General features: G+C 37.6%; 1 protein-coding gene across 4 annotated transcripts in view; it reads right to left on the bottom strand.

Annotated features, from left to right (window-relative positions):
• Window positions 1-1,440: 1,440 nt before the first annotated feature.
• Window positions 1,441-24,054, bottom strand: part of KLHL7 (kelch like family member 7) — a 70,268-nt gene continuing 47,654 nt past the window's right edge. The window contains exons 8-12 of one of the 4 annotated variants that reach the window (XM_023215973.1): window positions 11,856-11,957; window positions 11,474-11,714; window positions 9,367-9,568; window positions 4,131-4,228; window positions 1,441-2,849 (exon numbers count right to left, since the gene is read on the bottom strand). In XM_023215973.1, coding sequence (XP_023071741.1) covers window positions 2,566-2,849; window positions 4,131-4,228; window positions 9,367-9,568; window positions 11,474-11,714; window positions 11,856-11,957 — 927 coding nt within the window. In that variant the 3' untranslated portion in view covers window positions 1,441-2,565. The remainder of the gene's footprint in view (window positions 2,850-4,130; window positions 4,229-9,366; window positions 9,569-11,473; window positions 11,715-11,855; window positions 11,958-24,054) is intronic. The other 3 variants (XM_023215975.1, XM_023215977.1, XM_023215976.2) reach the window with 3 other exon arrangements.

Genomic DNA, 24,054 nt, shown 5'->3' on the forward strand with positions numbered 1-24,054 from the left:
TTCATGACTAAAAATTTTCATGGGACGATATGTCGAGTTTTTGCCAGCTAGGCCACAAAGTCACAAGTGTATGATTTTTTTTTTTTAATAGCAACAATTTTTTTAAGATGCTAAACTTTTATGTCCAAATTGTGATTTTCGAAAGCATAAACTGAATTACTTTGTCATCAAAATAGTATCACTGCAAAGGATATAACATTAACTTATCAAATGTCTACTAAAAAGCAAGCAGAGCACTTTACAGGACAGGAAGTTTTGGGGAACAAAATAGAAAATGTGCTTGTCAGTATGGTGGGTGTACTTTTATCCACTATCCTGATATTGACAATTCTGTAGAAATTTCCAAGGCAGAAAAAGACACTAATTAGGGATACAGATTACTAAGGAATAAAACTACTTCATTATAATCCACATCAAACCTGTGTATGTATTTACTAGTGTGTTCTAGTCAATTGACACAGCCTAAAAGGAAATGCTAGTGTACTTAAAATATCTCAAACAGGTACTGTATATTCTACATAGGAGATCGTCAAACTATATAGCTATATTGTAATATAATAAATGGATATTTCATCCTCAAAAAAATTAAACTAGCCACATTTTTCAATAGAGTGCAAAATTGAAAACCCTACTAAAAATGTTCAGAATAATCAAATCTACAGACAGAAAGTAGATTAGTGGTTGCCTAGGGCTATGGTATTTGGGAGGTTTTCTGTGTTGAACAGCATCTCCCCAAATTCATGTCTACCCAGAAACTCAGAATGTGACCTCGTTTGGAAATGGGGTCTTTACAGGTGTAATTAAAATAAGGTCATACTGATTTGGGGGCCCTATGTTTTCCTTTTTATGTTTGTATTTTGCTTTTTTTTTTTTTTTTTTTTTTTTTGAGAAGGAGTCTTGCTCTGTTGCCCAGGCTGGAATCAAGTGGCACAATCTCAGCTCACTGCAACCTCTGCCTCCCAGGTTCAAGCAATTCTCCTGCCTCAACCTCTGAGTAGCTGGGACTACAGGTGCACACCACCGTACCTGGCTAATTTTTGTATTTTTAGTAGAGACGGGGGGTCTCATCATGTCGGCCAGACTGGTCTTGAACTCCTGACCTCAAATGATCTACCTGCCTTGGCCTCCGAAAGTGCTGGGATTACAGGCGTGAGCCACTGTGCCTGGCCTGAATAGTACACTTTAAATGGTGAACTGTATGGTATGTGAATTATATCTCAATAAAGCTGTTCTGTACATTAAAAAAACCCTACACAAATAGAAATATAGCTATCATTATGTTTTTCCTAATTCCTTTTTGATTTAAACATTTTTAGGGTTTAAGACTATTATAACCTCTATATAAAGAAAACTGAAAATTAAGAGACACTGCTTCACAAATTCTAAAAACAGCCATTACCTAACATACTTGAAGAACGAATAAATTGAGTGGCCTATTTGAAGTTAAAAAATATTTAATATTATCAGATAAAAACATTGGTGGTGACAGCTTTACATGGTTCATTCCATACACAGTGAAAAAGGCAAAGTATTACTAGAAAAGAAATGAGTAGTTGGGTTTGTAAAATATTTATTGATCACATAAAAGCAATGAATAGGAGATGACATATATGTAACTCATGATTACAAAACTTTTAGAGACAACTAGGTTAAATATCTCATGTTTTGGCTAAGGGAAAATAATCCATGATCTCTTTAAAGAAGTTCAAAGTCAACACTGATATTGTGGTACAACTACCAGTGCTTTTCTAATGATCTAGAAATTTGCTATAAATAGCTTTACCTTTTGCTAGTTAATCACTTATTATGATTGGATTTTATTTAACAGTGAGGACTAAAGAGGCAGAATCCTTTTTTAATCACTGAATAAAACAGAGACATAAATTAATGATCGGTGCTAAGCTTTACATTTTATGTTAAAAATATGGAATATATTTAAGTGGACTGAATATATTTCATGAGGAGTTGGACACATTAAACCCCCAAATCCACTTAGGAAGTTTTGTGAGAAAGTGTGTATATGCCTTGACTGACTCTGGCTTACTTTAAAAATGGAATACATTTGGCACTAGAAAAATAAATAAAGACAAGCAAACTATGTGAGACTAAGCTGCTCCATCTGAGTTGCCCATTTTGACTTACAATTCATACTATTCCTTAGTTCTTGACTGAGCACAAACAGACCTAACCACGTAGCACTTCTGTGATGCGTGAAAACAGAATCTAGAGCTAAGATACTGCGCTTCACTGATGAGCCAATCTTCCATTCTGCCAAAATCATAGTTACAAATGTGAAATTCATTCAAGAAATACATATTTTTAACAAATGCTTATACTTTTTCAAGTTTTCTTGCTAGATATGTTCTTGGTTTTGTGGCCAGCTAAAATATGATCTTGGAATTAAGGAAATCCATATAAAAGAAACATCTATTTAATAGGAACCTCATTTCACTTGAAACTTTCTTTACCAAAACACCAAACCAAAACTTTGTCACCAAACTCTTGGAACAAAGCACTGGTGGCTATATTTTTGAGTCTCTGATGAGTCTGAAGTCCACTCATTTTTCATGTTTCAAGGGTCTCTTCATTTGCTCCACAAGTGTCGACAACACAAATTAAACAACTTGTGACTGGAAAAGCACGAACTTTGGAGTTGGCAACCCATTTGTCTGTTTCAGTATTATATTCGAGAATGTGTCCTAATCGACCAACACCCTGAAAACCAGCCAAGACATAAACTATAGAACCAACTGCCGCACACTTCACTGTTACACCCTTCCATGGCATTGGTGAGACCATCTTCCATTCGTTCAACTTAATATCGTAATATTCCACATTGTCCAGACCACCTTTAAAAGAATAAAACATGAACAGGAAAAACTGTATGAAAAATTGTAAGGTTTCTTAAAGTAATAACTTTTTGTATTTTTCCAATATTTTATTGCAAAAATTTTCAAACACACAGAAAAACTGTAATCATTTTACAATGAATGTTGTCCACATAGCCACCACCTAAATTCTTACTTTTATTTTAACACAATTGAAATTTAATATTTCTTTTTAAATATTAATTTTTTTCTACAAAATTAAACATATTCTATCTATTCTGGAAAAATGCAAAATAAACAGATCAGTGATTTCCCCTCTGATTAACTTTGATTATAATTATTCAAATGTCCTTCTTTTTCCTCTTTTCTTTTAGCACTTTATGGAAAATAGCAATGGGCGGGGACAGAAGAAGGAAAAGACGTTGTTACATTTAAGTAATGCTTTAATGTATTGACTAAAATGAAGCTTGTGTCTAGATTCAGTTCCGACTCCCTTTCATTTAATACAATTATTTAAGATTCTTTAGTACATCATTTACGAATATAAAATGCCAAATTTAGTCATTTAAAAATTACAATATTGGGCCGGGCGCGGTGGCTCACGCCTGTAATCCCAGCACTTTGGGAGGCCGAGGCGGGCAGATCACGAGGTCAGGAGATCAAGACCATCCTGGCGAACACGGTGAAACCCCATCTCTACTAAAAATACAAAAAAAATTAGCCGGGTGTGGTGGTGGGCGCCTGTAGTCCCAGCTTCTAGGGAGGTGAGGCAGGAGAATGGCATGAACCTGGGAGGAGGCGGAGCTTGCAGTGAGTGGAGATCGCGCCACTGCACTCCAGCCTGGGCGACAGAGCGAGACTCCGTCTCAAAAAAAAAAATCACAATATTGATATTTTCATGCAATGTTTAAAAATATTTAGGAACCTTTACCATTTAGGCCGTGGATACAAGCCTTAAAACTTGTATTTAAAAAGTTTTTAAAGGTTTTTTAAGGTTCACATATTTCTATTGCTCAATAGTTCTTAAGCTGGTGTGACATCATTCCCCAGGAGGTATCTGGAAATGTATAGGAGTCATCTAAAATTGTCACAATGACTGGTGACCACTGCGACATTTCATAAACAAGAATGTTTAACATCCTGCGATATTTTATCAAGTATGTTAATTCCCAGAAACTATAAAAATAGATATAATAATATGCATGGTAAATGCTATCTAGATTTTTAAAAAATGCTTCAATAATTTAAGGAACTATCAGCAAACTCATCAGGAAAGTGGAACAGTGAATTAACATCACATACCTAAACCATTCTGACCACCCACAGCAAATATCTTGTCTTTTACAAATACCAGCCCATGATTCTTCCTGGCTTCAATCATTGGACACAGCTCAGTCCATCTGAAAAAATTAAAGATTTTGGTGTGCTTGTTTACAGGAAGTAAAAGAACTCATACTAATAAGAAAGGTCTATTATTCTAATTAAGTGCTTATTTACTACTCACATATGTGTACATATACACACAAAATGTCTAGAAGGGTAGAAAACAAAAGTTTAACAATGATTATGGGTAATTTATTAATACATGGGGTAAACAGGGATTTTATTCCTTTCAATTCTGATAGGATATAAGAAAATGAGGATATCTGACTATTAAAAAACACATTTTTAGAGGAAATCCATTTCCTGAAGTTCATAAAAACTTGTAATATGGGAACAAAAAAGAAGAGGAAGATACTTAGAATATAAAGAAATAATTCTTTTTTCTTTCTTCACACCTCTGTTGGCAGGAAATATGAACTAGTTCTATTACACATAGCTTTAATTATTATTTATACATGTGTAAGTAAAACACAAACTTATAATGGGCCTCAGGCAATCAGGAAATTAATAGTATCTGTTACTATTCACATGTCCATCTTTAAATCTACATTAAGAAGTCTATGCTGCTCTGGTAACAAAAAAGTACTATCATTCTGTCAAGTTTAGTAACTCATGGTGCTCTGTTCACAGCCACTATTATAAATAATGAAGCTGAGAATATAAATGTGGACACAGGAGTCAAAGGATATTAATTCACAAGTAGCAGCATTATACATATATACACAGACAATAGAGTTTAGTTATTTTTTTTCTGAGATTTAATACCTTCTTCTGCATACGCTCCCAAGTCTGACATTTGTGATTGTGAAGGTGGTACTGGCACATAGGCTTCTGCTTTTAGCAGCTAACAACAAAAGACTCCAAACAACAGTAACGACAACAACAAAAGGGAAACTTGGCATAAGTGTAACTCTCGATAATTATTGTTTATATTTCTTCTTTAAAACAATTTGATGGCCAGCCAGGCGCGGTGGCTCACGCCTGTAATCCCAGCACTTTGAGGGGGCTGAGGCGGGTGGATCACGAGGTCAGAAGATCCGAGACTATCCTGGCTAACAAGGTGAAACCCCGCCTCTACTAAAAATACAAAAAATTAGCCGGGCGTGGTGGCGGGCGCCTGTAGTTTCAGCTTCTCGGGAGGCTGAGGCAGGAGAATGGCGTGAACCCGGGAGGTGGAGCTTGCAGTGAGCCAAGATCGCCCCACTGCACTCCAGCCTGGGCAACAGAGCCAGACTCCGTCTCAAAAAACAAACAAACAAACAAAACAATTTGATGAATTTAACTTTATAAAACATAATTAGGGCACCATGATTAACTCTGAAATATTAACAATTCTTTTGTCTTACATGTATGTATTGTTTTAAAAATGGTTTGACAGTCACCACTCTCATTTTTGAAGTACTCTGTTAAGGTGAGGTGGACAGCATGGCTCCTGTTTTAGGAAAAACACACACCCTCATCCAGGTGAAATGACCGACATACAGCTCGGAAGTGGGAAAGCAGTAAAAACTAGATCTTTACTGCCCTGCACGCAGTGAGATTTATAGACTGAGCTATCATCATGCATTAAACATAGTATTTGACTTGGAAAAATTCCATTTACATATCACTTTCTTCTCCATATACTATGTTAATGATATAAAAAGAGAGCATGTTTTTATGTATATCTAAATCTCCTGAAGGTTTAGAAAAAAGTTTCGCAAATTCCCCTTCCTCCTATAATTCACATGCGGAGGACGTACTAGGTCCCTGCTATCTGCAGTCTTAAGTTTAATGTTTAGAAGCATTTCTTCGCCTGTAATCCCAGCACTTTGGGAGGCCGAGGCAGGCGGATCACGAGGTTAAGAGATCGAGGCCATTCTGGCCAACATGGTGAAACCCCATCTCTACTAAAAATACAAAAATTAGCCGGTGTGGTGGCGTGCACCTGTAATCCCAGCTACCCAGGAGGCTGAGGCAGGAGAATCGCTTGAACCTGCGAGGTAGAGGTTGCAGTGAGCCGAGATCATGCCTCTGCATTCTAGCATGGTGACAGAGCGAGACTCTGTCTCAAAAAACAAAAACAAAAACAAAAAAAAACCCCACAAAAAAAACCATACAAGCGTTTCTTAAAATTCTGACGGCTCAAAGTGTGTCACATTGTTTCCACAGGCATAATTTCTTTCTTCAGTTTGTTACTTTATTATGAGCTTCTGCTCCTCTCCATCTTTTTCAAAACTGATTTTAAAAATGTGATACATAATACATGTACATATTTTTATGGTACCTGTGATATTTTGACACATGTATACAATGTGAGTGATCAAGTCAGAGTAACTGCATTATCCATCATTGCAAACATTTATCTTTCCTTTTTGTTTCTTTTTGGGCTGGGGAAGGAACCCAGGCCTCCCATGTGGCTGCTGAGGAATATCTTTTCTTTGTCTTGGGAACATTCCAGTTCTTCTCTAGCTATTTTGAAATATACAATAAATTATTGTTAACTATAGTCTCCCTACTGTACTACTGAATATTAGAATTTATCCTATCTAACTGTATTTCTGTACTTGTTAACCAACCTCTGGTAACCATCATTCTACCCTCTACCTCCATGAGATTAACGTTTTTAGCTCCCACATGAGTGACAACATGTGTTATTTGTATTTCTATGGTCCATAGGCTTAGTTTTTCAGCTTCCAATTAAACACACTCTAATTATAAAACACTTAAACTGTCAAAATTGGGAAGAAATTCTTATAAAAAATAACTTGGCTGGCTAACTTTTTTTTTTTTTTTTTGACGGAGTTTCACTCTTGTTGCCCAGGCTGGAGTGCAATGGCATGATCTCAACTCTCTACAACTTCTACCTCCCGGGTTCAAACAATTCTCCTGCCTCAGCCTCCTGAAGAGCTGGGATTACAGGCACATGCCACCATGCCTGGCTAATTTTTTTTTGGTATTTTTAGTAGAGACAAGAGTTTCATCATTTTGGTCAGGCTGGTCTCAAACTCCTGACCTCAGATAATCCACCAGCCTCGGCCTCCCAAAGTGCTGGGATTACAGGTGTGAACCAGCACACCTGGACTAGGTAACATTTTTAAAAGGAAATAATATAACATTTATTTTGAGAGTTGGATAATTATATTCATACTAGCTTTTTATTTGTGAAAATTTAAGGGCATTGAAGGGAACACAGAGAATTGAAATTTAAGCTCAATATATATAAAATGAAAGAAATGCTAGGTCTTGTAAGTTTTTAAATATTCCTGAAACTGAATATTCACCTAGTTTTAAAAAATGCAGAAGCTGCAGAACTCTTTTATATTTTTACTTTGAACAAAAGTAAAAAATCAATGCTAATTTACATTGATAGTGCCTGAATAAAGATGTAAAAAATTAGAAACCTGGAGTTTTTATGATTATGGCTTCTCTTTTAAGATATTTTTTAGAAATAAAAAATAATTAGACAGCAGAATGAATCAGTGTTCCAACTAATATGCTGTTATACTTTTTTTTTTTTTTTTTTTTTTGAGATGGAGTCTCGCTCTGTCACCCAGGCTGGGGTACTGTGGCCAGATCTCAGCTCACTGCAAGCTCCGCCTCCCGGGTTACGCCATTCTCCTGGCTCAGCCTCCCGGGTAGCTGGGACTACAGGCACCCGCCACCTCGCCCGGCTAGTTTTTTGTAGTTTTTAGTAGAGACGGGGTTTCACCATGTTAGCCAGGATGGTCTCGATCTCCTGACCTCGTGATCCGCCCGTCTCGGCCTCCCAAAGTGCTGGGATTACAGGCTTGAGCCACCGCGCCCGGCCTGTTATACTTTTTGAACCTAGGGTTTATGGGAAGTAAGGTAGAGGTTCACATAAAAGGGAGCAAAGTTGGTAAACATCTTTAGCAAAAGACAAATTTCAAGACAAGTTGCTTTTCTATTATTTGCATTGCAAAGAAATTATTGATTATGCTTCCTTAAATCTTTTAAAAATAGGTGGGAATCATAAATAGATAAATGCACATAATTAATCATATTTTATAATTAAACTCTTATTTCTTAATTTTTTTTTTTTTTTGAGATGGAGACTTGCTCTGTCACCCAGGCTGGAGTGCAGTGGCACGATCTTGGCTCACTGCAACCTCTGCCTCCTGGGTTCAAGCAATTTTCCTGCTTCAGCCTCCCAAGTAGTGGATTACAGGCATGTGCCATAACACCCAGCTAGTTTTTGTATTTTTAGTAGAGACGGGGTTTTGCCACGTTGGCCAGGCTGATCTCATACTCCTGACCTCAAGTGATGTGCTGCCTGTCTCAGCCTCCCAAAGTGCTGGGATTACGGGCATGAGCCACTGGGCCTGGCCTCTTATTTCTTAATTTTTAAAAAAGCAGTAGCTGGAGTTGAAGAATTCCATGTTTTGTAGTTTGGCAATATTTCCTAAATATAAAACTTCAAGCACCAGAGTTTTGATGCAACTCTGGCACAACATTTTAGTGAACATATTTACCCAGTAACTTGTTCTAGTAAGGGAAGAACAATGGGCAATTCAGCCATATGATCAAGTGACTTTTCTTATCAAAGCTCTTTGGATGTTTCCATAAAAGGTACAACTAGGGTATCATCTGTTTTATGTCCTCATCAGCTTTAATGTCACTACTCACAACCCCTACCCTTGTCCCCTCTCCATTATTCAATGATTAGCACATTTCCTTTGGCCACATTGAATGTGTTTCATCATTAACTACAAGGTCAGAAAAACTGGCTAACCAGTTATTTCTTTAGCATTTTACCTTTTTGACACACTTTGCCTTTTTAAAAGCAGTTGATTTAAGAATAATTTTATTTAATAAACATGAATCTAAACATACTTAGGAAGTTACCACCTAAAAAGAACTAGGGAGGCATGATTTATTAATATCATGAGCCAATGTCTAATATTTCTATTTAAGGACAGATCTATTTCTAATTAAGGACAAATTTATTGCTGATCATAAATTCCCCCCTCCTCCTCTACATTTCCTGACCGCTCAAACAAAAACATTTTGTTTGAGCCTAGCACACTCAAAAGTTTATATACACTCTTCACTCAAGGACAAAATTCTTCTGTTGGGTACCTCTGGTCTTTTGACATCTCCTACAGAGCTTATACAATACAATTAACTGTAAAATAAGTTTTAAATAGATACATACGTTTCTGTGGCAGGATCATAAACTTCACAGGAATTAAGCACTCTCCCAGAAACATTGTTTCCTAAGCTTCCACCACAAACATAGATCAGGCCATTGGCTTCCACCATCCCATGGCTGCATCGCTGGGTCAGCATGCTTGGCTTTGTGTGCCAGCTTTCAGTTCTCGTATCATAGCACTCAAATAAATACAGAGCTGAGTTTCCTGTAAAAGAAAAAGGCCCCATCATGCTTAACTTTAGTGTGTGCGGGGGTTTGGAGAGAACTGACTGTAGATCTTACTAGTTAAGGAAGGAAGAATTTAGGGTCATAGGGCCATTTTCATACTCAATCAGCAACAACAACAACAAAGTATAGGAATAGTTTAAGAAAATGCTAATAATCCTGTTTGTACAGACCCTGGAAAACATCCTTAAAAGGATCCGTTGGAAAGACTTATTTATTGGTAATTAAACTTTAGAAAAAGAAATTTGATTTCAAAAGAAAAATTAAATACGAAGCCTTATATATGTCTTCAAGCCCCGTTATGCATGATGGGAATTATCCATACTTCAAATGTTTATATAAAGTAGAAAAGCATAATAGTTCCTTATAGATGGTAGACCCACACCTTAAAATATGAAAATTACTTTCTGATCATATTCTTATTTAATATTCTGGAATAGCTATAGCACCATTAACAAAACTATACTTCCTAACTATTCTCAGTGTGGTGTATCCTGAAATCACACTGGTCCCTGCTTAAGTATATTCTCAAAATACTGATGTATATTTCTGATGTATTCTGATTAGACAACTTAAAGGTAAAACATACATTCATCATGTTTTGAAACTTCTACATACTGCAGGAGTTCAATAAAAAATTTTAGAAATAACACTATTAAAGATTAAGTGCTTTTTTTTTTTTTTTTCCTTCCCAAGGACAAAAAATGTTAGAAGTTACCAAACTATTTCTCATTTTCCACCATTCTGGGCTAATATCAAATGATTTAAAAACAACACCACCTTTATAATTCTCCATTGCAACTAAGGTCTGTGAAAAGTAAATATCAGAAAATAACAGCTAGAAGAAGCAATGGTCATGACCAAAAATAATTTATTTTTAACTTTTTAAACATTTCTGATTTGGTAGGTTCAGTGAGTGGACACTATGGGAAAATATATAGTATATAATAGATTAAAAAAACTACTATTTAAGCTAAAAACACACTTAGCAAAGGCTGAAAAAATGAAGTTATCTGCAGTACCACAGAACAGTTACTGTCTATCATCTTTAGAATTTATTGTATTTGAAATATTCTACATCTTCTACAGTCCGTGAAGAATGCTTTTAAAGAGAGAAAATGGTTACAATTAGGAAATAATTTTTTTTTATTCATTTGACATATAGTTGGTGGTAAAAACGTAAGTATGCAGACCAAAAGTATAACCGTTTACTTGGTCTTCCTAGTTTTCTTTATTAGCCCATTATTTACGCTGAAGAAATTACTTGAAAATGAAAGCATACAAAAGCTATTATGTGTCTAGTCTGCACCTAGAATATTCATTTAGAAAAATTATTCATTTAGAAAAAGAGCACTACTGGACACTAACACACGATTCAATAAGAAAGGTTTTTATATCCACACCCACACCCCATTGTGCTCATAAGCATAAATACCATTACAGTCATTGAAAACTTAAAGAATAAAACGAATGAAAAAGAGCATTTTTTCTAATAAAAAGAAAGCAAAAATAATACAAATTTTAAAAGCCTAAATACCGTAATGAGTTCTTAAAGAGTCTATAAGTTGAACTCTGAAATCTTTAAAACAAATATTATGTAGTCCAAATAACTAATTTAGAATTATAATTCTGATAGTGTCAACTAATGCTTCATTATGATAAAAAATGGACCATTAATCTACGAAGCTAAGTTCTGTAATTTAATGGTTTGTAAAGGAATGAGATAAACCTTCAGGGAGATGAGCTCTAAAATGTGACAAACACGTATTTAAATTACCAAGAAAGTATCTGGAGAAATAATACCAGCTGTTTATTTAAATATGAAAGCCAAGATACTTGGCTTTAAAGCATTTGCCCCAAACCAAAATACTTAAGGAGTCCTTACCTACTTCTGAACCTCCAGATGTATAAATTTTGCCTTCTGCAGCACATGCAGCAAGGCTGTCTCGAGGTGTCGGAGGACCCAGTTTGGAATACCAGCTATCCTTCACTACATTATAGCAGTCCATTCGCTTTATCGGGAAAAGCTGAGAGCCTCCCAAAATGTATACTACATTGTCCCAAAACACGCATGCTGCATCTCTTCGTTTTTCAAAGGGGCAGCGGATGTCTGTCCAGCTATAATCCTGTAGCAGAAAAGGACAGGAAGCTTTCAGTAAGGAAAAAAATATAAATGAAAAGGACAATGCAAAGATATAGCCAAAAATATATAAGAATATGTTAATTTATTAGACTACACATACAAATGTTTGACTTGAGACTATTACCAATTTAATCTTGTGTGGTTTCTGTAGAATGTTGATTAGATGGGGCGGAGGGCAGAAGGCAGGCACTTGACTGCTTTGGGTCCTTTCTGGATCTAAAATAAACTTAAATATATTTGGATATACCATCACCACCCTGTTTTCTATTCCTTTTGTTACTGAAGATAATATAAGAAGATTCTAAAATAAGTTGTTTTATTATTTTTAAAAAGCTTCTTTTTCAAATGTAAATGTCTCCATCCCTTCCCTGCCAGATATATAGTGTGATATAAGTAATCAATGGATAATATAAAGCTCAAATTGCCATTATCCTACTGATAGTCTAAAGCCAGAAGGTATTTTGTAGATTTCTTTATTACTTTTCTATATTCAGTTGAGCCAATGTAGTCAGCTGGATTTTAAAACTGTTGATGTTTATAAGGAAATACTTGAGTAATCTCTTCTGAGTATTCTGGATACTCACTTTTCACCTCAACGATTAGAAATATACACCTATCAGTACTTGACAGTAAGGGCTGTTCACAGCACCTGTTTCTTCACTATGTTTGATAGCATCCAAGAATGCTTGTGCCACCCTTCCATGGATGTGCATGGAGGGATGCCCCTAAAGTTATAGTATCTTGGACCCTCCCTTTTTTTGAGATAGGAAGGTACAATGTTCCTGCTATTTTCTGAAAATAATCAGGGTCAGATAGAAATTCATACCATTCCCAATCTCACCAAGGAAAGCACTATGTGTGATTATTGAGTTTCCTTTGAGAAAATCTGACTGATAACCTATGATCGTATCCAGTGTTGCAGGCATTCATTGCATGAAAGTATCACAGAACATCAGGAATGGTCTCTTAGGAAAGGAAGAGCCCCTAATGTAGAATACTTTGACTCCTGACAAAGATGAACATTCTGCTTTTTAGGTCACCAGGAAAATAGAGATTTAATAGCTTAGGATTTTATTCTCAAATTAGGATCAATATCCCCCTAGGTTACTCAGTGGTGGGCACACAAAACAATAGGATAAACATAACATGTTCCTCAAACTTCAATTCCACTCAATGAACACTTGAAAAACTGGGGGAAATATTTTCACTTGTTCTCTTAAAGAAACTGTATACCTCAGAATGAAATAAAGAGATAAAATAATGATCATATTGTACAAGGAACAATCCCTCAAAGATAAACTAAATCATTCTCTTTAATGTTCTTCAAATCTACTGATAATTCCTATCTAATCAGTTTTATGTAGCAGAGAAATAGGATTTCATTAACTGTATTAACTCAGTGAATTTCATATCTTGTCCCTCTTACCCCTCATTTATTTGACATTTATTACTTGAGAGCTATATGGGAAAGTTTTTTTTTTTTTGATTATAGTAGCTAAATACTGCATGTAGTTGAGGGAGGGGGAAAAGAGTAGATGGAAAGTCAGCCTTGTCAGCTCAGTGGGTATGACTGTTGGGCATTACCCTAGTGATGAAACTAGTTCCAACCTGGGCTTGCAGGTAAAGGCAGTGCTATTTATTGCTCCCTGCACTCATAGGCTAAAGGGAAATCTAGAGGAATATGCAGTTTTCATGTTAGCAAGAAGATGGACAAATAACACTAGAGTCACAGATGGGAAGGTGTATGTGTGTGGGCAGAGTCAGGGAATGGTTACCCTAAAAATATGATTTAATTCAGTTAAGTTTTACTGAGTATCTATTCCATGCAAGTTCTTACATTTAGGTGCTGAGATGTGAAAATGGGAAAATTGGAAAGCCTGGAAAAGATATGGGTAGAAGGATTTCTTAAATTTTGATATATCTCTCATTATACACATGTACACATGCAGACACAGCCGTGTATAAAGTCCTGTCTTCCTTGGTCCTAGTCAGCCTTTCTTGCCTCTGCTGTGATATGCCATGCTATACTTTTTTCTAAGCTCAAGACTGCTTTCCTTTTTATAGGTTTTCCTGATTTCTTTCTTCCGAATCCTTACCACTTGAAGTTCAGGCCTGATGACTGAGCACTCCACTGTATCTTGCCCTGTGTGATTTTCTAGCTGTTAATACAATAGTTCTCATTGCTCTACAAGAGTAAAAGCTTCGGGTGGGATGTGGTGGCTCATGCCTGTAATCTCAGCATTTTGGGAGGCAAAGATGGGCAGATCACCTGAGGTCAAGAGTTTAAGGCCAGCCTGGCCAACATGGTGAAACCCCATGTCTACTAAAAATACAAAAAATTAGCCGGGCATGGTGGTAGGCACCTATAATCCCTGCTACTCAGGAGGCTGAGGCAGGAGAGTTGCTTGAACCTGGGAGGTGGAAGTTGCGGTGAGCTGAGATCATGCCATCACCTCCAGCCTGTGCAACGAGAGTGAAACTCTGTCTCCCCCAAAAAAAGAAAAAAAAAAAAAAAAAAAAAAAGAGTAAAAGCTCGGGGGTGGTAAGTTGTAAATATTTTCTCTAAATGCCTCAAGGCAAAAGATCAGTGTGATATTTTCCTTCAAAGTAAGGACCGATTTTACATAATGTATTCTGAAAACACATAGATTCTCAAATAATAGAAATGCTGTAGTATAAAAGCAACCACAATCCAAAATGAAATACTTTTCATTTTTAACACCTGAGAACTTTATTTCGGATCATTTTGAGAGAAAATAGAGCCAAATTAGGGAAGGCAGGGTCTTACGGAAAAAAGAAAGCAAAATTATTGAAACTTTAAGATTTCTTAGAGAAACCACAGGTAATCAATCCAACCTGAGTTTAAGATGACCAAATTGCAAGCACTTTCTCTTAAGCCATTATTTGATATATCTTAGTTTCTAAGGGCTTTAAAAAGGCCATACACCTATGGTGACAATCTACATGAAAAGCAGGTTTATGCCAGATACCAGAACATTCCTAGAAGTAGTTTCATGAGAAACACATAGAAACAGTTTTGGCTTCATTCATTTTACAAGGACACAAAGAATGCAGTTCAAGGGAACTGGGAAACTTGGGTATAAAGCCAGGCTCTGTATGGAGAAGCCACGGATTTCAATTGGGTCACTTAACTTCCAAGGGACTTTATCTGTACAACAAAATGATTGAGCTAGACGACCAAAGGTCTCTTCCTTTTCAGCCCGAACATCCAATGATCTTAGAATACAAATGACTTAGGATGTATCCCTAACCAAATAGCTACTATTAATTTATTAGTTATTAAGTACTTACCTTTCCAGGAACTATCCTGAAATATTTTAAAACATCATCTAATGTAATTTCCTTAATAACTCTATAAGTTAATATACTCATTTACAGATAAGAAAACTAAGAGATATTAAGTAACTTATCAAAGGTCACATAGTTAGAAAATGGTGAACCCATGATCTTAATCTAAATCCATGTGACTCCAAAGCTATGTCTTTAGCCCCTACGCTGCTTCTCTAAAAGACTTTCCAGGCCTATTAGAAAGAACAAAGGACTCGGAGTACAGTGATCTGGGTTGATTTTGTCACTGTTGTGTTTCTAGCAAAGTGATTCTGGGCACTTGAATTGTCATCGTTGGATCTCAACAGCCTCATCTATAAAATCAGAAGGTTAGCAGGATGGCTGCTGATGTCCTGCACAATCTCCATATCTTTTCACTTATAAACACAATGCTCAACCACCAAAAGCACAGCTGGTGTGAAAATAGAGTTTCTCTCCATGTGTTTGTACAGTATTTGGCCCAGGGCTTAGCATACTGAGGGAATGTTTTCATTGAGTGATAGTTCACATTTGTAGAAAACCATATATCATTCAGTTGGGCCACCCTCATTTTTGACTTTGCAAATGTCATAGACATTTGCTGCACTCTGCTACTGGTTTGTACCAGTTCTTCATTGCAGCACTATCTTTATATTACACTGGCTCCAGCTGGCATCTTATCACTATTGCTCTTGGTTCTGTGGTGGCTGTACCACTGAAGACCAGAGGGACCTGTAACCAACCAACCAGCAGTTCCTGGGGTTGAGGGCCAGGTTTTCATCTCCTGTTTTTGTAAATCCAAATAGTTTCCACTTTTATCCTTTGCTAGGGCAATTTTTCTCCTAGGAATTTATCCTAAAGAAAAAACTGTACAGCGTGTAAAGCTGGCAGCTATAACGGTGTTTCACTGCAGGAGTATTTTAACAGGAAAAAACTGTAAATCAACCAAATGTGTTTGATGAAGACAGGTATTAAATTATGGTATATCCTTGTGATGGAATACTCTACAGCCCTTCAAAAGGATGATATTCTCACTGATGTGAAAATATCTCCATAATAAAATGGTGAGAGTAAAATACATTTTGTAAAATAGCATGTAGGCATGATCCCATATTTGTAAAATGTAAGGACTGAAATGAGGTTCACTAACTACTGATGACTGTCTTTGGACGTTGGGGGCACTTTGGCTTTCTCCTTTATATCTTGCTATATTTGAATTTTCTACAAAGAATATGTATTTTTTTTTAAATAACAAAAATACAATGAATGATACCAAAAATACGGTACCAGGAAAACAACTACTTTTCTCAGTAGAAGCCGATACTAGTGCTAAATGTTTTAACAGGAACATTTAATTCAAACTAATTTAAAGGCTTTAAGAATTGAAAACACAAATAGCTATATTATGAGACTAAATTTCAACTATAGGACAGATTAGAGGCAGCCTTTGCTTTCCTTCCAAATAGCACATTCTTAAGGGCACTCTGGTTTTCCAGAAGCAAACCCTTGATCATGTCAAGTAATTCCATAGGATGTATCCATATTTTGAAATATGCTCATTTTCAGTAGAGTCACACAAATATTACTGGAAACATATTAACCTTCTTAAGTCCAGAAAGAAATTTAGTAATTAGCCATTAGGAAAAATACTCTTGTACCTCAAATTCTTCAACAACAGTAACATTGTAGCTCAATAGTTTCCACAGTTGGGGAGGAGGGAGATTGTGCTATTGCAGGCTGCTAGATAAAATCAGGCTTAATTAGCAACAAACAATATACAAATGGGCATTCCTTAGCTGTTAATGATTAGCTAAAATTAGCAAAGAGTCCAAAGTGAGGCCAGTGGCAAGCTGAAAGGGAATTATTAAGAATCACTGCTGCTTTATAAAGTCACAAAATGTTCTTCCTGTCTCCACTTTCAAATTAAAACCACACCACCAACAAACAAAAATCAAACCTAAGCTACTCAGAAACTCAACCATTAAATAAAACTCAGTCTGAAGGTGAATGAAGCATGACATGGCTATTAAACGCTTGATAACAGTACTTGTCCTTGAGTAGAAATAACATATTAGAGAAGTATATAGTATCCCTACACTAGTACCTTGTCAGTTATCTAAACAGAAGATAGCCTTTAAGTGAACTTTGCCATGCAATTTTTAATCTTGGCGTAGCAAGGTATATTATGCTTTAAATTATCTCAAATTCCAGAAAGTAATCGTATACTTATTTATAAAAATGTTCTCACCAATGAAACAAACATCTACTTTTTGTACAGAGTACAGGAGATGTCCCAGGTGTCTGGAAGAGTTCAGAAGATGAAGGGAAAAACAAAGTGGGGAAGATGGTAAGCATTTTTATATTTAAATATGGGAAGATTAGAAAACCCAAGGGTGGCAGGGAGAATCTGACAGAGGAGTTAAGGAGAACAAAGAAACGAAAGAAGAGTCAGACAAACATAATTGACATTCACACAAATCCTGAGAAGATTTAAACTTTTTGGCTTTAGACCAGAAAACTGGTTTAGAAAGGCTAACTGATAGTGGGGTATGGTGGTGCAAGCCTATAATCCTAGCACTTTGGGAGGTTGAAGCAGGCAGATTGCATGAGTTCAGTAGCTGAGATCAGACTGGGCAACATAGTGAAATCTGTCTCTACAAAAAAATCTAAAAATTAGCAGATGTAGTGGCATATAGTTCCAACTACTCAGGAGGCTGAGGTGAGAAGAATGCCTGAGCCTGGGAGGTTGAGGCTGCAGTGAACCGAGATCACGCCACTGTACTCCAGCCTGGGCAACAGAGTGAGGGAGGGGGAGGGGGAGGAGGAGGAGAAGGAGAAGAAGGAGAAGGAGAAGGAGCAGAAGGCTAACTGACTTGCCTAAGATCATATCTAGAAAAAAGAAAAAAGGAAAGAAAAGTCTCAGCTTGGTGGTTCATGTACTTTTATCCCAGTGCTTTGGAGGCCAAGGTAGGAGGATGGCTTTAGGCTGGGAGTTCAAGACCAGCCTGGGCAACATAGTGAGATCCCTGTCTCCACAAAAAATAAAAAATAAAAAAAAATGGCCATGTGTGGTGATGCATGCCTGTAGTCCCAGCTACTTGGGAGGCTGAGGTAGGAGAATCACTTGAGGCCAGGAGGTTGAGGCTGCAGTGATCACCACTGTATTCCACCCTACGTGACAGAGGAAGACCCTGTTTTAAAAACAAAACAACAAAAAGATCTCACAAAAGACAAAAGACCAATGACCTAATCCTTCAGCTCTTCCACCTATGTCTTATTTCTTTTTTTTTTTTAAGTGCAAAGTTAGATTCCATTCAGTTATACAATACTTTTGGTGGCTTTTATGAAAAATTTTAATAATCATACTTACCAAGTCAAGATGCATTCATATCCAGGATTCAATATACTTTTAAGTCTTTTCTCTTTCCTCCTACCCAAACCCTATGAGTAAGTCTCCCTCAAGTAAACTACCATGAAGCTTCCACAGAGGATTCCTGATTGACAAATCGAACCCAGGGAGCTCTCTTCTTTCCATGCCACCAACACAGTCATTGTCTATCACACATCAGGACAATTAACTGTTAAGTTCAGCTGAGGTGTTGACCACCACCTCTGTGCTAACTGCTGTGTGCTTATGTGTACACCTCATGCACTCTGTGAGGACAGGGTCCTGCTGTATGTGTCTTTCATATTCCCTGCTGCTGTCCAACCCACAAATTTCAAATCCTAGATGAACCATGATACTGGTAATATATGCTAAAATATTATTTGTTTAAACTATACTTTTACAACCAGCTAGCCATACAACACACCCTGTTGTTAGTAACAGGTAAGGATAATTATCTTTTATACCTGGATTACCAAATTTTCAAAGAAAATAATCCATGCCAAATCCAACCAAATATGATTCAATACTTCTGAGATGACAGCTCTTAATGCAGCTCTGGGTCAACATATGAACAATTACCAAAGGTAATCAATATTAATTATTGGTGACATGGTCTAGTAAAGAGTGTGAATTTATCTTCTTCCCTGTCAGTTATCCTTAGCTTGACTCATCCCTTTAGCCCTGTGCTCATGGACCCACTGCTGTCTAGCTACCTCCGAAAGGCTAGAGTCCCTTATAACCCCACCCCAGGCCGGCTGTGGTGGCTCACACCTATAATCCCAGAACTTTGAGAGGCTGAGGCAGGAGGACTGCTTGAGTCCAGAAGTTCAAAACCAGCCCTGGCAACATAGAGAGACCCCTGTTGCCACAAAAAATGAAAAAAAATTAGTGGGGTGTGGTGGCAAGTGCCTGAAGTCCCAACTACTGGAGAGGCTGAGGTGGGGGGTCACTTGAGCCTGGGAGGTCAAGGCTGCAGTGAGCCACGGCCGTGCCACTGCACTCTAGCCCGGGTGACAGAGCAAGAACCTGTCTCAAAAACACAACACAACACAGCTTCACGGAGGTATCATTTCCATTTTCCTCATTTCTTCCCATTTACAGCCTTCAATCAAATATATGCAGCTCTGTTTCCACTCTCCCTGAGCCTTTTTAGAGTGCTGATCTGTTAATTTATGATAATTAAGGCCAGCTGTGGCTATGGAGCGTGAGTTTGATGTCATGATTCCCAGCATCAGTCATATTTTCACTGGGGGTTTCTTGGAGATGCAGTGACATAACACAAAGAAAAACAAATCTTTGAAGGTGGGAACTTCAGGCACTATGCCAAGGTGGGGTGGAAGGGGCTGTGAAGTTGATTTTAGAATAACACTACCAACCAGTGTATTAGGGAGGTACTTGGAAAGAAATTGAGACTCTCAATATTTCTATTTTGGAAGACGTTCTAGGAAACCAGAGCATATAACTGAGAACTTACCTCAGGATGTGATCTAATCTCTTCTTTACATGAACATGAAGACCACCTGTCTTACAAACTGCCTTCAAAGAATCAGGGAGAATACCTTTCAAGCACAAACTGCAGAGAACACTGTTTACCCCTGGCTGCCCATGATACTGACAACTAAGGAAGCTTAAGGGATACTCATGATGACCCACACTTGCATCTCAGCAATGTCAGTTGCTGGGGCTTGCAGCTAGAGGTCCGACTCATCTGGGATGGTTGCTGCCTATTGTAGATATTTTGTTCTTGTAGGTACTTCTGATCATTGTAGCAGTGTTCACATTTTTACTTCTGTGTAGTACTTCTAGAGCTCTTTGCTGGTGACAAACACTACTCATATACTGTTATAAAACTCTCATTTTTTTAAAAATGTAACACCATTTTCCTTTAAGGTTTACACTTCATTTATGCACATGATCTTTTAAAATTGTACACAGTTTATAACTACTGATTTCCGCCGTGATCACAGGGTGGGACTGTTTCCTCCTTAGGGAGGACCTGTTTAAGAGGGAAGGTGGCTATGATACAGGCACTGCAATACCTTTAATATAAAATATTTCTGACAGGAAAATGTGTCCCAAGTTAAAGATAACTTCTTTTTCTCTTCTTTTCTTTTATTTAGATCCAGTCTTATACAACCGAGAAAATTATGTAAAGTTATATTGGTTCACTCATCCTTATAAACTTGAGTACTCACCCTGCGCCAGACACTCAGCTCAGTAATGAGTCTACTTTAGAGTTCTGAATATGAAAATGCACCCAGGGTAAACCTTCTGAACCTGGTGGTTCCATGAATAGGGTGCCATATGGTTTTCTGCCTTAGCAATTTACAAGCTCTGGCCCTCGCCCTGCTAGTCTTACTACTAGTTTATTGTTGGCAGGGAATATGCAGAATCCTCTTTTCTCCAGGGCATAGTCTCCTGTTTCTCCACCGTATGAAGCCAAGATCCTTACAAAGCCCCAGCTCATCATTTCACTGGGAGGAGGAATCCAAATAAAAACTGGTCAGTTAAGTCAACTTTTATTTAGGTATCAATATCGTAAGACATTACCATGTTACAGATTGAGAACACCAATACTAGGATAAATAGAACACTGAATACATAACTCTTTTAGAAATCACTAAGCATTTGATGATTTAAAAACAGATACAGGATGGGAAGAGGCAGCTCAACAGGCTTTATAAAAGGATGATAACAAGAAAAATATCATTTCAATTCAATATAGCAACCCAAGACTTCTTTTTCTGTCAATATTCAGAAAAAAAGTAAGATTTTTCTTTGCTATAACTTTTTAGTCACCAGTAAGAACAAATATTTGCCTCCTGTCACCAATGAAATACAAGAACTATAACTGATGGAATGAAAATGTTTTTATTGGTAGTTCATTCCTCAATTATTTGAATTTTCCCATAAATTTTCAAAGTGCAATTAGGAATGAGTCATTTATAAGAGCAAGGCAAGACAACAAATGAGAATTCTGAAGTTACAGTCTCACTTCCAGGCTCGTGTAGAAGAATATGCATCTCTTTTCAACTGTCCAATAAAAAAAAAATCAAGGAAAGAATTAGAACTACAGACTAAAAATAAAGTGCTAAGAGTCATCCCACATTTGCCTTATTGTAGGAACAGTGCTCCCTGCCTCCTAAATGAAATCAGAATTCTTCTTGCCCATCTGTACATCAAAATAGCCATCTACTTTATTTTAAAATAAAGTATCTTCCACCAACTTAATTGCTTAATTGCTTTTTAACTGCCAAAATCAACACCACAATTACGGTTTGGGAAACAAATTGGGTGTAATTATTACTAATACCTGAAAGCTGTGGTTTTTAGAATTACAATTTTTGTTTTGTTTTGTTTTGTTTTTGTTGCTGTTCTCATTACCCAGGCTGCAGTGTAGTGACGGGATCTCGGCTCACTGCAATTTCAACCTGTCGGGTTCAAGCGATTCTCCTGCCTCAGCCTCCCCAGTAGCTGGGATTATAGGCATCTGCCACCATGCCTGGCTAATTTTTTGTAGTTTTAGTAGAGATGGGGTTTCGCCATGTTGCCCAGGCTGGTCTCAAACTCCGGACCTCAGGTGATCCACCCACTTTGGGCTCCCATAGTACCGGGATTACAGGTGTGAGCCACTGTGCCTGGCCTAGAATTACAATTTAAACTACTATTTCAGTTTTTGTTTGGGAAAAAAAAAGTTTATCATTTTCCTGTTCTTCACTCAAAGGATCCTGAAAAATTAACTGTCCTCACAGTGAGGCCAGTGTGCTTACTGGATAGTACACAGGCCATGAATTCTCATGGCACCTGCTAGTCACTCAGTCTTCTATTGAGAAAGCCAGAATTCTGTAGGTGAAAAATCAGCCTATATTCTGGAGATGAAGGAATAGACCAGAAATCGATGTCTGAGCCAAGAGCGGGGCAACAGGGACAGTCCAAATATGATGGTGATTAACCAGTTTAATCTGATCTTTCCCTCCTTGGGGAGGTGTTTTTGCTATCTGGCGGCATATTTGCTCTATGGGTTATGGTGTTAAGTGTTACGGTAAGAAAGAAAAGCTGATGGAAGTTTCTTTCTCTACCAAAATATAAGAGGAACTGCTTGCCTTGGTGGAACTGCTGAGACTGGTAACTGTTGCAAGAGGGCCAGATGTGGTCTTCTTACTGGATCAGATTAATATAGCCAGGAAAACTTGCCTTATAGCTAACACTTTGGCTAATGCGTACTTCTGTTTCTATCTATCCAGATCATTAGATCGAATTCCTTTTCAGCTGGCAGGGAAAAATTTTAAATGTCATGGTCTGACTTCAAGGATCCCTTGATTCTTTAGCTCTATGCCATAATCTAAGCTGCAGGCATCCTGGACCATCTCGCCTTCCCAAGGTCACATACTGGTCTCCTGTATTGATGCGCATAATGCTAACCATTTCTGGAGACCAGAAAATGGAAAGGATCCTACATCTTGGTAAGAAATGTTGCTTGACAGGACAGAAGATAAGCCTAGAATACAGTGCTGATTGCTTCAAAGTCCCTAGATGTTCTTAGGTCTAGAGCAGAGGTTGGCAAACTATGGCCTGAAGGCCAAATCCAACCCCTTAGCTGGTTTTGTAAATAGTCTTTGTTTGTTTGTTTGTTTTGAGACACAGTCTCACTCTGTCCCCCAGGCTGGAGTGCAGTGGCATGATCTCAGCTCACTGCAACCTTCACCTCCTGGGTTCAAGTGATTCTCCTGCCTCAGCCTCCCAAGTAGCTGAGATTACAGACATGCACTGTCATGCCCAGCTAATTATTTTGTATTTTTAGTAGAGATGGAATTTCACCATGTTGGCAAGGCTGGTCTCAAACTCCTGACCTCAGGTGATCCATCCACCTTGGACTCCCAAAGTGCAGGGATTACAGGCATGAGCCACTGCACCTGACCTGTAAATTAAGTCTTATTGGAACACAGCCATAACCATTTGCTTATGTATTGTTTATGGCTGCTTTCCTGCTACTGGGTCAGAGTATGGATGGCATGCAAAGCTGAAAATACTTACTCTGGTCCTTTATAGAAAAGTTTGTGAAGCCCTGATCTACAGTATGTTGGTATAATCCCTTGAAAATGAAGGACAGCTTGCTGACCCCTAGCACCTCCTACATATTAGAGATGGCATATGGTTCATATGATTATTACACTTCTGGGTAAACCGCAAAGCTATCAGTTACAAGTAAAATCTAGAGTACGAGAAATCTTTCTGAGTGGGACAGGCTACAGCAGTATGTATGGTTCAGCTGCCTGTGATCCTGGGGCATTAGGATGCTGCATATAGCTTGAGGTATGTCTAAATATAATCAGAGCATGCCCCAAATTCTGGAGCAAGGCCAGCCTCCTTTATGCAGGTATCATTCTTTCAGTAGACAATTCCCAGCTGGCCATGAGGTTTTGACAGATGGCAAATGTCTGACACCAAGGTAAACCAGGTGACCGTGTCATAAACCCATCGTGAACAATTTTACTTGACCTGCCTAGCCACAAATACAGCATGCCTTCAACCAATAATGCAGCATGTAAATGCAAGACTGGGCTTATGGAGGTTCCAAAGGCACAAAATACCCAAATAGGCTGACAGT

This window comes from Piliocolobus tephrosceles, chromosome 8 (genome assembly GCF_002776525.5).
Source record: "Piliocolobus tephrosceles isolate RC106 chromosome 8, ASM277652v3, whole genome shotgun sequence".
NCBI classification, from domain to species: domain Eukaryota; kingdom Metazoa; phylum Chordata; class Mammalia; order Primates; family Cercopithecidae; genus Piliocolobus; species Piliocolobus tephrosceles.